Below are 14629 nucleotides of genomic sequence, written 5' to 3' on the forward strand. Positions count from 1 at the left end.
TAAGGTGCAGGGATTGAACACATGTGAGCAGGCATGTCAACATGAATCCCGAATGGTTCAAAGCGTCACCAGGTTATCTGGAGGTTTGTAGGTTCAAATTCCTGGGCAGATGCGTGTCGTTTTCCTCTAGCATTCAGGATGAGATTATCTGCCAGAAATTCAAAGAAAGATGGAGCCAAGGAGCTAAATGTGGTATGCAGTACCTTTGCGCTTTGCGAAGTTTAAGATCTCCAAGTCCAGCATATGCCATCAGCAAGTGGCAGGAACACCAAGGTGTCATTTTTCTTTCTTCCACGTACATGGTTCGTGGGTTCCTACAAAGTTTGATGGTTAGCCAACTTTTTATCTGGGTTAATGCATGATACATGATCAAAGTATTGTCTCATTAGAAAACAAGCCAGGGTCAAGCATCAAATTTAGATTCAGCTTATGATTAACCCTAGCTTGAAACGCCAGCTTCCAAAAATTAGTGAAAACCCAAAGCTCAGCTCAACAATAGACTTGTTCTGTGCTTGAATTTTTTGACTAAATTGGCTGGAGCTTGCAGGCTCGAACAACCCTTAGACTTTACCAGCCTCAATAGCCTAGGCTTATCTGAGCTATGCCAGGTTAGCGTCCCTGCTCTAAGGTATTTGACAAGCTAAAAGAGTAAATTATAGCCTTTGTTCCAACCCCGTCACTAGTGGTCTATAATACATCGTTATCGTACATATGGTCCAACTTGGCCAAGGGAAAGAAGAGGGGGCTAGTATTAAAGCCATCCAATCCTCCATCAAACAACGGACGGTTTACTTAATAGGGTTAGTTTAAAAGTTTTGAAGCTTTCCCAAATCCCACATTGGGATATACGAAATCAATACACCAAACTATATTATTAAATTAATTTTAAAAAAACAAGAATTAGAAAAAAAATATTCCTACAAGTCGAACAGAGTTAGTCTCCAAAACCTTCTAAATTCTATAAAGTTAGTAGTTATAGATGATTTAGGTATTAAGATATGAAATCATAGTGGCTCTTTTTCTAGGATTTAAATATTTTGTGAAAGTTGAACTTTTAGGTTTCATACTTATGAGGCTTGGCTAGTGTCCAGGAGGGTCCATGATGCCCTAGAAAACTAGGCTAGCCATCTCTATATGATGAATGCATGAACCATGATTTATAAACTTCAAGGTTTTGTGGGCGAGAAGGGATCAGTAGAGCCTAGCTAATATGAATTAAGTAGGTAGGAGTCTCTTGTTGCAAAATAGAACATTAAGATGCATTCAATTTTAGATGGTTGGCTCTATTTACCTTTTTTTGCATCATCTTCTGGTTTCATCTTGCCAATAACTCAATTAATAGATTTATTTTATGCTTGTGTAAGGATATTAAAAAAAAATAATAGTAACAGCCGTTGAATTAACTATTCCGGCTTTGAATGAGATTTTGCATATTTAGCCATGAAAAAAGGATTCATGTGAGCTGCTTTCTCTAGCTCTCATTATCTAATTATTATACTATCAAATACAAAATTGAGTTCGGAACTTTGTATTTATGGTCAATTCCATAAATAACCTTTGTTCCGTTGTTCCTTTAATAATCCTTGCCAACTTAACATTTGCCGACGACTTGCTTATTATGGTCAAAGCTAATAGAAGGAACACTGCTGAATTAAGAAGAGTTCTTCTTGATTATTGCAATCAATCCAACCAAAAGGTGAACATTCAAAAATCACGAATACAGTTTAGTCAAAAGATTGATCCCATCACAAAGCAACTGATTCTCTCTATGTTGGATATTCCTGTAAGAGAAGGTACGTACATGGAACTATCTTGGCGTTCCATTTTCGGGCAGTCAGTCTCAAGAGACGACTACAATTTTCTGTTTGATAGAATACATAAATGCCTTGATAGTTGGAAGTGGCATCATTTGTCACAGGTAGGGAGAGTGGTCTTGTTACAATCTATTCTTGCTTCAACTAACATCCATCTCCTTACAAATACTGCAGTTCCTACATCTGTGTGCTTAATGATTTGGAAAAGATCTTCAGGTCATTTCTTTGGGGACATGAAACAGGAGCCAAGAGGCTTCATCTGTTATCTTGGGAAAAAGTATGCAAAAGCAAGAGAACGTAATGAGGGACTTGGACTGCAACAACTTAAAATTCGTAGAGAAGTTTTCATGGGCAAGGCTGCTGATGCACTGGTTTTTAATGAAGATTCTGTTTGGTGCAAATTAGTGGCAGTAAAATATAATTTTTCTGGTTGGAATGCATATCAGCCGAGGAGGGGAGCATCAGCAATCTCGAAGGCCATTTGTACAGCTTCAGAATAGGTATAACTAGGGGTGCAAATAGGTCGGATCGGATCGGATCCTGGGTGACCCCGATCCGATTCGGTTTTTTGTTCGGGTCCTAATTTTGGATCTAGACCCAACCCGGTTGAAGATCGGGTCGGATCCGAGTCGGATCCAATGGGTCGGATCGGGTCGAGTCCTGGGTGACCCCAATCCAACCCGATGTTTTGTTCGGATTCTAATTTTGGATCCAAATCCGATCCGGTTGAAGATCGAGTCGGATTGGGTCGGGTCGGGTTCGGATCCGAATCGGATCCGATTTTTTTTGTATTTTTGGAAAAGAATTTGGGCAAATCTAATTTGGTCATATCATAATTATGAGGTGCTGGGTGACCCATGACTTGAAAGACTTGCAATTGACCTCTAGTCAGAACAGATGACCTTCCAAAATCCAATTCCATTGCTAACTAAGTCGGTCTACAAGCCAAATTTCATATCACACTATTTTTGGTCCATATGACTGATTGGACGGAACTTGGTGTCTCGCAGCTCCCATCTCACGGGGACAAAAAAAATCCCAGACCTTCCAAAATCCAATTCAATTGCAGAAAACTGGCACATGACCCATATTCAGTTGAGCGTTCCCTCGCCTCCTCCCTGCAAAAGTTAAAAAAACAGAAACCAAAAAACCGAAGGAAAAAAAAAAAAAAAAAGCCAGCTACCGAGACACCAGAGGTATCAACAGTGTAATAGACCGAGAGAGGATTCTGGCAGACCAATAGTGCCACGGCCCCAAAAAAAAGAAAAAAAAACTCTTTTTTGCTTTTTTCCTCTCTCTCTTTCTCTTTTCGGGTCCATTCGGTTCGGATCGAATCCGTTCAATAAACCCAGATCCGACCCAGAAAATGATTCGGATCCAATTTCAGAATCCAACCCGGATCCGTGGGTCCTAAAATTCGGGTCGGATCGGTTCTACGCGGGTCGGGCCGGTCGGGTCTCGGGTCGATCCGACCCATTTGCAGCCTTAGGTATAACAGTGGGTACACTGGCAAATTGGGGGTGGCGTGAGAATTAATTTGTTACAAGGCCCATGGATCTCAAATATTCCTATTCAAAAGAGACCTATTCTTATATACAACCTGCTTTTTCACGGGGATTGGATGGTTTCTGTCATGCAAAAAATAATTTGCATAAAATAATCATACATGCAATATTGACATGCAAATCGAATCTTTCTTAAAATTTAAATTTTTATTCATGAATTGCAATTCTTACAAATATTTAATTTATCTTATCAACTCTAGACTACGACCATATTTTTTCTATGGCAGGGCTATAACACCGCGCATCTTCTTACGCCATGCTGCGCATTATCTTTACAGCAACATCCATCAGGACCGCATATCTATTTACAGTATGCTGTATATTTTCTTGCAACGTAACCTTCAAGACTAATTGAATGCTAATGAATTAGCCCTTATTGGCAGGGTCTTTAACATAGCCAAGTTGAAAATTTAAAATCATTATAGAGTTTTTTATTTCAATTATATAAAAAATATTAGAAATCATGCAATATCAAAATCGACTAATCATAATCCATAATACAATCATACATCATCAAAATATTTCAAAATAAAACATAGTCAATAACTAAATGTTCATCAAATTCATGCATCATCAATAGTTCGATTCAAATATTATTAATATAATAATTTATAATCATTAATAAATTGTGAAAAAGTAAAACATCACTTACCTCGCGAGCAAATCCAAACTATAGGGGCTCGTTTGGTTCGCAGGAAAGGGAGGGGGGAAAGTGTGGTCAACGGGAAAGTAATGAAATGCCTCTTGTTTGGTTGGAGTTTTCAAAGGAGAGAGATGGAAAAGTTGTATTCCCATGGGAATATGATTCCCACATTTCATGGGAAAGTCTTTCCCATGAGAAACATGGGAAAGTTACTTTCCCATGAGGTGGGAATCACTCCTTTTTTATTTTTTCCCAAAAAGACCCTTCAGCATTAAAGAAGCATTAAAGAGGCATTAAAGACCTAATTTTTATTAAGGGCATAATAGGAATTATACATAACTTTCCTAGGAAAGTGGATGGTCAACCAAACATAAGCACTTTGGAAATTTGTCACTTTCCCATTGTTAACCAAACATGCCAAAAGTGCTTTCCTAGGTATCCTCTTCCTAGGAATCTGATTCTCAGGAATCATATTCCTAAAAGAAAAAATACTTCCCGCGAACCAAACGAGCCCTAGGTTCCATCAATTTTGAAATTTCTTCTCAGATCTTGATATTTAAAAATCATACCCTTATCAAAATTTTATCATGATTGTTCTAAAAATAAAAGTCCTAAATTCCAACACTCTTATAAGACTGACCAAGCGGGGTGCCCGACACCCCAATCAGTCCGATCAAGGTGAAATTCATCTGATCATAGTTGTACTAGGGTATAGGTGGTTCAATAACGATCGAGATGATCAAATTTAAAAATATATGGTAAGGACTGAGATGGGAGCTGACATACAGCCAGATGACCATGGATCAAGGCATTTACCAAGGTTGATCCAAAATCATTGAGAAGAGTCCCTTATTGAATCCAACACCTCTAGAGAAAGTAGAGAGAAACATGGGTAAGAGAAAGAATCTAGCTAGCAAAGAACGCTCGTACTTTCGGCGAGTGTAGGGTGTCACCGAAGTTTGTTGCGGGTTTGCTCGAGCACAGGCCATGGAGATCAAGCCCACCCCCTCCTCAGATAGACTCTTGACAGCTCGGGACATCTGGAGTTCCCTCTCTGCTCCGGCAGCTCCTCAGACGGTGTTTTTTACTTGGAAGCCCCCACCTCCGAGCTTCCTCAAAGTCAACTTCGATGGGTCGGTGTTGGATGTAGGTATGCACGGCGGTGCAGGCTTTGTTATATGGGATCTGCACTCTAGGGTGGTGGCAACAAGTGACTGCCAGCTGTTTAACACGTCAGTTCGGGGGGCAGAGTTGCGAGCTGTCTCGGCGGGTCTTCGACATGTACGAGTAGTGCTGCAGGCCAGTTCGAACATTTTGGAGGGCGACTCGACCACGGTTATTGAGTGGATTCAGGGGGGATCGAGGGGTGAGAGCATGGACCACCTCTTGATCCAGGACATAGGGATGATGATGAGAGATGAGGAGGCATTCCAGGCCAAGCATGTATTCAGAGAAGCTAATGAGGCGGCCGACTGGATGGCTGCCTACGCGGCCCACCACTCAAGATACACCCTTTGGTTAGTAGAGGGGAGCTGCCACTGGCATTTCATGAGTTGTTATATTTTGATTTTATTGGGTGTATTTATACACGCATTGTATAAAGTACCCGCTTAAGAAAAAAAAAAAAAATCTCCAATCAAGGAAGAGGTGTGAGATAACAAACTGAAGCCGGACTTCAGCCCAAGACCTCATTTCGAAGAAGCCAGGACAGGGGGCCTCACTTTAGTTTCAGAAACTTTTTGAGAAGACGACACCCCAAAGGCAGACATGTATAGTGAGAGAAACTCTAGGGAAGCTTTTCCTCAGAGGGGTTAACGGCTAGTTTCGCCGGTGTTTTCCTCCTCCGACGTGGTCGCCTACGGGCCAGTCCGACAACCCGGGGGGGGGGGGAGGCTACTGTCTTTGGGTTTCCTCGCAGGCGGATCCCGGCTTTTCTCTTCCGGCGCGGTCGTCTACGGTCCAGTCCGACAACCCGGTGGGGGGGGGAGGCTACTGTCTTTGGTTTTCCTCGCAGGCGGAGCCCGGCTTTTCTCCTCCGGCGCGGTCGTCTACGGTCCAGTCCGACAACCCGGTGGGGGGGGGGGAGGCTACTGTTTGGCCTTCGCCTTCGGCCCCTCTCGCCGGCGCTCACCTCCGCCGGTTTGTTTTTCAGCTAACCCCATTTCCATTTCTTGCAGACGGATCTCGCAGGACGCCCTTCATGGACCGGAAGGGAAAGGCGCCGGCGGGGACGGGAGCGGGAGGTATGGCGAGAGGACCAGGTAAGCCCAAGACCTCTGGTGGAGCATCCAATGGCGGCCGGGGTGAGCACTCCGGTGCCTGGTCGAGGCCGGGGCCGTGGGTGACTCAGTGGCCCACGGCCGCGGAAATTGAGCGACTGAGCCGCCGCTTCCCGGAGGTCGTGACGCTCCGGGAGGAACCCATAGCGGCGGCCCGCTCGGAGTGGGATGGGAAGGCTGCTGTGGTACGCAGCCTGGGACGCCGAGTCTCGGCAGAGTGGGTAGCCAAGGATGTGGCTACCCGGGCCAAGCTTCAGGATGTGGTGGCCGTCCCTCTTGTGGATGGCTACATGGCTCTGCGGTTCCGATCATCGGCGGACCGAGAGCGAGCCCTAAATCTGGGACCCTGGGTAGTGGGGGGGCAACTCCTTGCTATGACCCGCTGGGTCCCTGATTTTGAGCCAGGGGAGGAGGCGGTGTCGCCGGTGGAGGTGTGGCTTCGTCTTCCCCGCTTGCCACCGGAATACTGGACACCGTCGACCATCCTAGATATAGCAAGCAGGGCTGGCCGACCGATCGTCGTGGACGCTGTCACCGAGCAGCGACGGGCGATGGCTTTCGCCCGGGTGAAGGTTGCAGTCGACGCATCCATGCCCCTTAAACCTGGAATCCGGATCCAGGGGAAGACGAAGGTGCGGTGGCAGCCCTTCGTCTTCGAGAATATACCCTTCCTCTGCCTTCGGTGCGGGCGGATGGGCCATCTGGAGGCGGCATGCCGGTTTCCGATGGCTCCTGGGCGGGGGGAGGATCCGCCACCAGTGGCGGTGGACCCAGGTGGCGGGTCGGTGTCGGCCCCCCCCCGACGATGGGGAGGGGAACCCAGGGTTGGTGTTTGGCCCCTGGATGGTGGCGACGCGGCGGAGGCCTCCGCCGCGGGAGTCTCGACCACCACGGCCGAAGGAGGCTCAACCGGAGTCTGGATCGGCCCCATCCCGGTCGCCTTCTCCGGTAGCTAGACCGGAGACGGTTGTGCCTGACCCGAGGCCTGAGTTGCCCTCGGCCCGACCGCCATCGCCAGTCGCCCCACCGGTGTCCCCGGTGGACACCGACGGCTGGCAAAAGCCGACGAAAGTCGCCAGGCGACGATCGCCGGCAGGTGGGGGGGAGGGCTCGCATCGGGATACTTTGATCCCGCTCTAGGTCGACTCGGTCGACGACCTCGACGAGGCCGACCCAGTGGCTGACTCGGCTCTGGTTCTCACTGGGCCCTGCGAGCCGAGTCGGGGCCGCCCAAAACGGGCCAGGCAAGCAGGCCCGGCGGACCCTGGTCCGTCAAGGGGCCCAGGCAAGCAGGCCCGCCGAGCCCGGGCTTTCAGAGCCCGGCGTGGGGCCCACGGCGCGTCCCGCGCCGATGGCGCGGGCCGCGCCATCGAGGGGCCCAGGCAAGCAGGCCCGCCGAGCCCGGGCTTTCAGAGCCCGGCGTGGGGCCCACGGCGCGTCCCGCGCCGATGGCACGCCCCACGCCGATGGCGTGCCGTGCGAGGCTGGCGGGTCGCGCGCGGGCAGCTAGCCGCGTCCGCTGGCTTCCTTTCGGGCGGGAGCGTGCGGGCCCAGCTGGGCGCACGGACGGTGATGGGCCAGCGAGTTCCTTCTCGGGCTCTCCGTGGGCTACGGGGAGGCTTCAGGCCTGGTCCACGGTCCGTGCTACAGGGAAGGGGCCAGAGAGCTCTATTGGGGGGGGACCCTTGTGGACCATCAGTGGAGGGCCTACATGCCCAGTCAGCTGAGTGTTTGGGGCTCGGGGCTGCGCAGGGCTCCCAGGACTTGCAGGTCCAGGATGATCTGACCTTGGATCTCGGGGAGCCAGCGGGCCCTTTCCAGTATAGGTCTCCAGGTCGGAGACCTGTCCCAGTGCAGGGGACCCACCTGCTGGTTGGTCAGACCCCTCCTGGGCGGGCCCCTTGGGATTTACTTGAGGGCCCCGGGAGAGGGCCTGATGGTGTCTACCGGTTTGGCACCCTGACCCCAGCTCTGGGCGAGCAGCACGTGGCTAGCCCAGGGATGCCACTGGAGGTAGGTTTGGCAGAGCCTCTGACGCCACGTGATGTGGCGATAGGGGTGCCGCTTGGAGAGGCGCCACTTGAGGGTCTCCCAGATGCAGATGCCAGTGGTGCCTGCCCCACGGGCTCAGCTACGGCAGAGGGGGACCACCCAGCTGTTGTGCGACTCATCAGGGCGGCAGTCATGTGCGAGGTATCTGGTGAGGTTGAGCTGCTGGGGGATTTAGGCCGCCAGCCTGAGCTAGCTCCCGAGGCCCAGGGGGAGGATGAACCTGAGGCCGACCGAGCAGTTGTTGATCCATGAGGATTCTAGCCTGGAATTGTAGGGGGGCGGCCAAGCCGGCCTTCATGTCCTCCTTTAAACGGCTAGTACAGCTCTACTGTCCTGAGATTTGTTTTCTCTGCGAGACACGTTTGTCTGGCGATGGGCTTGGTCGACTGAGGCGACGCCTGGGGAGGGACTGGGAGACCTATGCAGTTGAGTCCCAGGGGCTGTCTGGCGGCCTTTTGATCCTGTGGAGACGGGGGGTGGCGAGGATTGATGTCTTCCATAACTGCTCTCAACAAGTAGTGATGGTTGTATCGGAACCTAAGGCGGACCCTTGGGTGCTGTGCGGTGTGTATGCGAGCACGGATTATAGGGTCAGGAGAACCCTCTGGCAAGAGATTACCAACCTGCTTGCCCAGGGCATCCCAACGGTGGCGGTTGGTGACTTTAATTGCATCCAAAGTGCGGATGAAAAGAGGGGTGGTGCGCCCTTCACTGATAGGATTGATAGGAGGGAGTTTCGCGACTTTGTGCAGCTAAATGGCTTGGTGGACTTAGGTTTTTCGGGACCACGGTTCACCTGGTGTAACAATCAACCCGGCGGTGCTAGGGTTTGGGAGCGGCTAGATAGGGCTTTTGCTTCCCCAGACTGGATCCTTCGCTTCCCTACCTGCCGAGTAAGCCATTTACCCCGGATTGCATCAGATCATTGCCCCTTGTTGATTTCGACCTCATCGGTATCGGGTCACCACTGCCCTTTTCGCTTCGAGAAGATTTGGCTTTCGTACCCCCAGTCTTGGGACATCGTTCGCGATGCGTGGCGTGTTCCGGTGCGGGGGGATGCGATGCAGCGAGTCTCACGCAAACTCGAGTTGACCAAACGGCGGCTTCGCCGTTGGAATCGCGAGGTAGTGGGCGATATCTTCCGGAGATTGGAGGCGGTGGAGGAGGAGATTACGGTACTACAGAGGAGAGAAGATCTACGGGGTGCACTCCCGGAGAATGACATGGCCCATCTTCGGGGGCTTCTTGCGACGCACCACTCACTGCTACGGCAGCATGAGATCTTCTGGCGTCAGAAATCTCGGGTCCAATGGGTGAACGAGGGTGATCGCAACACTAGGTTCTTTCATCGGACGACTGTTATTAGGCGTCAGCGGAGTATGATCCACTCACTGCGTGATGGGTCTGGTCGCCGAGTGGAGGGCGAGCCTGCCGTTGGACAGGTTCTACTTGACTTTTTCCGCGCCAGATGGACTGAGGATGGAGGCCCTGGTGCTGATGACCACCTTCTGAGAGTTGATGTAGGTATTGCAGATGACGAAAATTCGACCCTGGTTCGGCCGGTGTCGGCGGAGGAGGTGCAGGAGGCAGTCTGGGCTCTGGCGGCGGACAAAGCTCCAGGACCAGATGGGTTTCCCCCTTTCTTCTTTCGTAGATATTGGGGCATCATTCGGGGAGCTGTGACTGAGGCCGTTCAGTGTTACTTCACTCAGGCAGCCATGCCAGAGGATTGGAAGGCCACCTTCATAACGCTCATTCCGAAGCGCCAAGAGGCGGTAGAGCCGGGTCACTTCAGGCCCATCAGTTTGTGCACAACCTTGTACAAGATTGTGGCAAGGATTATGGTGGGAAGGATAAAGCCCCTACTGCCGGGCATTATCAGCCAAGAGCAGGGAGCATTCATTGCGGGAAGGAACATTTCCCACAATGTTATGCTGGCTCAGGAGATGGTGTGGGATCTCCAGTGAGCATCGAAACGGGGCAGCTTGATGGCAGTCAAGCTGGACATGGAGCGGGCTTATGACAGGATCAGATGGAGCTTTCTCCGGAGGGTACTGGAGGCTTATGGCTTCCACCGACGATGGATTGGATGGGTCTTAGGGTGTGTCCAGGGGCCAAAGTTCTCTATCTTGGTCAATGGCACACCTTCGGTGTTTTTTGAGTCTACTATGGGGCTGAGGCAGGGATGTCCCTTATCCCCTTACTTATTTATCATCTGTTCTGATATATTGTCCCGTGCCCTCCAGAGGGCGTGTGCGAGCCGGGAGCTGGAGTCCTATGTTCCAGCACCGGGGGCGGGACCTGTCTCTCACCTACTTTTTGCTGACGATTGTCTTCTCTTGTCCAGGGCGCGGGTTTCTGAGGCACGTGTACTTCGCAGAGTGTTGGCAGATTACTGTGCGGCATCCGGACAGAGAATAAACTTCACGAAGTCAGCCATCCAGTTCAGTCCTAGCACAGAGAGCAGAGTCAGACAGGAGATCAGGAGTATATTGCAGATGCCCGAGCAGGAGGGGACTCTGGTTTACCTGGGAGTTCCCATCACAGGCCGGCGGCTACGAGTGGCGGAGTGTTCCGGATTGGTGCAGCGGGTCGAGAGTAGGCTGGAGGGATGGAGGGCATCATCTCTATCCATGATGGGGAGGCTGACACTTGTTAGATCGGTGCTTGGGTCCATGCCGGTATATCTCATGGCCAACACTGTGGTCCCTAAGACGACTCTGTCGAAGATTGATCGTCTTCTCCGGAGCTTCCTCTGGGGGTCCCATGGTGGGGGTCATGGGGTACATCTGGTGGCCTGGGAGCGGGTCTGCCGGCCCACCAGTGAGGGTGGTCTGGGAGTTCAGTCCCTTCTGGAGCGGCGTGACACACTCATTGCACGGCATGCAGCTCGTTTTTTGCTGGAGCCACAGGGACTTTGGAGTCGGGTGATGGCAGCTAGATATGGCCGTGGGAGCCCTGAGGTGGCACGGCGCGGTCGTCGCATCTCTTTCATGTGGCGAGAGATTGCGAGGTACCTGCCGACCGTGTTAGCTCATACCAGGTGGCTGATGGGCGATGGCCGGACCATTGCGGTGACTGATGATCCGTGGGTCGATTCCATCCCCTTGAGATATTGGCCGACGACGGTGGATTTCGAGGCAGCAGCGGGGCTCCGGGTGTGCGACCTCTTAGCACCAGGGAGGGCGGAGTGGGACGCGGACAGACTCCACCAGTTGTTCGGGGCACATCTAGCCGAGAGGATCCTTTCTCTTCCAGTACCAGGATGCGAGGGCCCAGATGTCAGGGTTTGGAGCACTACATGCAGGGCCAGTGTGAGGCTGGGTGATCTGGCCCGGGTGATTCAGCGTGAGCATGAGAGTGGATGGGACGGCGCCTGGATTTGGAGGTCCAGGCTCCATCCGAGAGCAGCACTTTTTCTATGGAAGGTGATGTGGGACCGCCTTCCGACGAGAGCTGTGCTGAGCCGACGTGGTTTGGGGATCCCTGCGGAGTGTGGGGCCTGTGGTGCGGATGAGTCAGTTGACCATGTACTATTTGGATGTTTTTGGGCGAGGCTGACATGGCAGTGGACGGGTATCCCAGAGGAGGTTTGGCGGGAGAGGAGACTGTTCCTACAGATGATACGTCAGTGGCTGGTTAGTCCCCAGACATGTCAGGAGGCTATCCGAGCGATTTGCACCGCCCACCAGATCTGGTTGGCGAGGAACGCTCGCACCTTTGCCGAGCGTAGGATGTCGCCGAGGTTCGTTGCGGAGTCTGCTCGAGTATTGGCGATGGAGTCCAGACCTACTAGTCCTTCAGATACGACCTTGATAGCTCGGGACACCTGGGGCTCTTTCTCTGCTCAGGCAGCTCTTCGGACGGTGTTCTTCACCTGGGAGCCCCCACCCCCGAGTTTCCTCAAGGTCAATTTTGATGGTTCAGTACTAGACAGTGGCACGCGAGGTGGTGTCGGCTTCGTCATACGGGACCATCATTCCAGGGTAGTGGCAGCGGGCGGCTGCCGGCTATTCGACATATCAGTGCCAGAGGCGGAGCTGCGAGCTGCCTGGACCGGCCTTTGCCAAGCGCGGCGGGTACTGCGGGCTAGCTCGATCATCTTGGAGGGCGACTCATCCACGGTCATAGGGTGGATTCGGCGGGAGAGCACTGTCCATCCTTTGATCCGGGATATTAGGATGATGGTGAGGGATGGTGTGGCCCTTGAGGCCAAGCATGTATTCAGGGAGGCCAACGGGGCGGCTGACTGGGTTGCTGCATATGCAGCACACCATTCGGGATACGTCCTGTGGGCAGGTGAGCGGGAGTTGCCTTCGGCACTACGTGAGATTTTGTATTTTGATGTTCTTGGGTGTATTCGGACACGCATTGTCTGAAGCACCCGTTTTAAGCAAAACAAAAAAAAAAAAAAAAAGAAGCCAGGACAGAGGATCGCGAACGTGGCCGTGGAGGAGCCGTGGCGATTTCGCGACCGCTGATCGCGCTCAACCACCATGGAAATTGCCGCGGTGAGCTCTTCAAAACTTGCTCTATACAACCCCTCCTTCCAAGTGATCAACCCACCTCTGAACCACCACCGAGCTCCCACCTCTTCTCCCTTGCCTCCGGCGACCGTCGCACCACCATCCTTGAGCTCCGTCGAGCCATCTTTCCCTTCTCTCTCTCCATTTCCTCCGCATACTCTGTTCCGAGGCTCCTTCTCCATGTTTTGGAGCTCCGCCATCGCTAGCCATCGGACTGAGCCACCCACGACCGAGATCCTCCCCTCCGTCGATGTGCCGGTGAGCCACCTTCCCTTTGTTCCATTTCTAGTTAAACCGATTCAAGCTTTTCCTTTCCTCTGTTCCGGATCCAAACCGAGGAGGTCCTCAGTTTTTCTCTTCACGGCCAAGCCACCGCGGCAACGTGCCGCAGGCCACAACCACCCCGCCGCCGGTCGTGCGTCCACGAGCCACTGGCCGAGCCACCGCCAGGCCATCGGCCTCCCCTTCCTCTCCTCTCCGCTCCTTTCTCTCTTCTTTTTATTCTCCTTTCCCCCTGGTTTCTTATTTCTCAGGATGAAGAACCCTCCCATAGGAACGAACTGGGCCGAGTTTGGGCCTTGTTCAAATTTGGGCCAGTCCAGTGATTTTGGGCCTTGTTGGGCCGTGCCCATTGTGGGTTAAACTTGGGCCCAATTTAGCTATGTTGGGCCCTATAGGGGCGTGCCTATTATGGGCCAAACTTGGGCCCAGTTTAGCCATCTTGGGCCTTGTTGAGCCATGCCCATTGTGGGCCAAACTTGGGCCCAATTCATCTATTTTAGGCCCTATTATGCGGTGCCCTTTGTGGGCCAAATTTGGCCCTGCTGAGCCGTGTCCATTATGGGCGGAGTTTGGGCTTTGTTCATTTTGTTGGGCCCTGTTTATCCTATTGGGCTGTCTATTATGGGTCATATACCTTTTGGATAATGTTGGACCCTGTTCACCCATTGTGGGCCATGTCCATTGTGGATTGTATTCATTTTGGGCCATGTTCACCCATTGTAGGCCGTGTTCATTTTGGGCCGTGATCATTCATTTTGGGCCCTGCTCATCTATTGTGGGCCATATCTTTTTTGGGCCATGTTAGGCACTGTTCATCCATTGTGGTTCGAGTCCGTTCATTTTGGATCAGATACATTAATTGATCCAGGTCAATCTAGGCCAAATATCTCTTTTCGGATTTTGGTCCAACTGGACTGAATAGGTCAAATCTTCGATTGGACCTAACTACGTGGATCAAGCCCAAAAGCTCAACTAGCCTTAGATCGTGTATCTCTTTCTCTCTCTAAGCAAGCCTACATTTTGACTAGATCTACATCTTTCCTCTAATAGTCGATGCAAACCACTCGGACCGAGCCCAAGACTAGGATCAGACCAAATCTAGACCCGAGCTAACATTCTCTCTCCTCTCCTCCTTTTTCTCTCTATAGACAAGCTCGAGGATCCTCGTGTAAGCCCTGTTCTTCTTGTAGCTCGGATCCAAGTTGACCCAGTTTAGAGACCCTGAACCGCATCAGTACCTGGGCGGTAGACTAGCCATAACTTTAGCCCCAACTAGATTGACTATTTTTGATATTTATCTGACCTATTGAATCCTCCTGGCTCGGACTTGCCTGAGCAGTCGGGCACTATTACTTGACCAATCTGATCTGGAGGCATGAGATAGTAGTATTTAATTTTGACTTCGGGAATGATATTAAAATTAATAATATTTTAATAATATGAAATAGGTACACTTGACCCATTTGTC

General features: G+C 51.4%; 1 protein-coding gene across 1 annotated transcript; it reads left to right on the forward strand.

Moving 5' to 3' along the window:
- Positions 1-8601: 8601 nt before the first annotated feature.
- On the forward strand, positions 8602-10320 carry LOC149753173 (uncharacterized). Its single transcript, XM_089924060.1, has one exon. The coding sequence runs from the start codon at positions 8602-8604 to the stop codon at positions 10318-10320; it is 1719 nt and encodes a 572-aa protein (XP_089780186.1).
- Positions 10321-14629: the final 4309 nt, after the last annotated feature.

This window comes from Phoenix dactylifera, chromosome 7, assembly GCF_051530095.1.
Source record: "Phoenix dactylifera cultivar Ajwa chromosome 7, Ajwa_hap1_PhDact_Kaust_v1.1, whole genome shotgun sequence".
NCBI classification, from domain to species: Eukaryota; Viridiplantae; Streptophyta; class Magnoliopsida; order Arecales; family Arecaceae; genus Phoenix; species Phoenix dactylifera.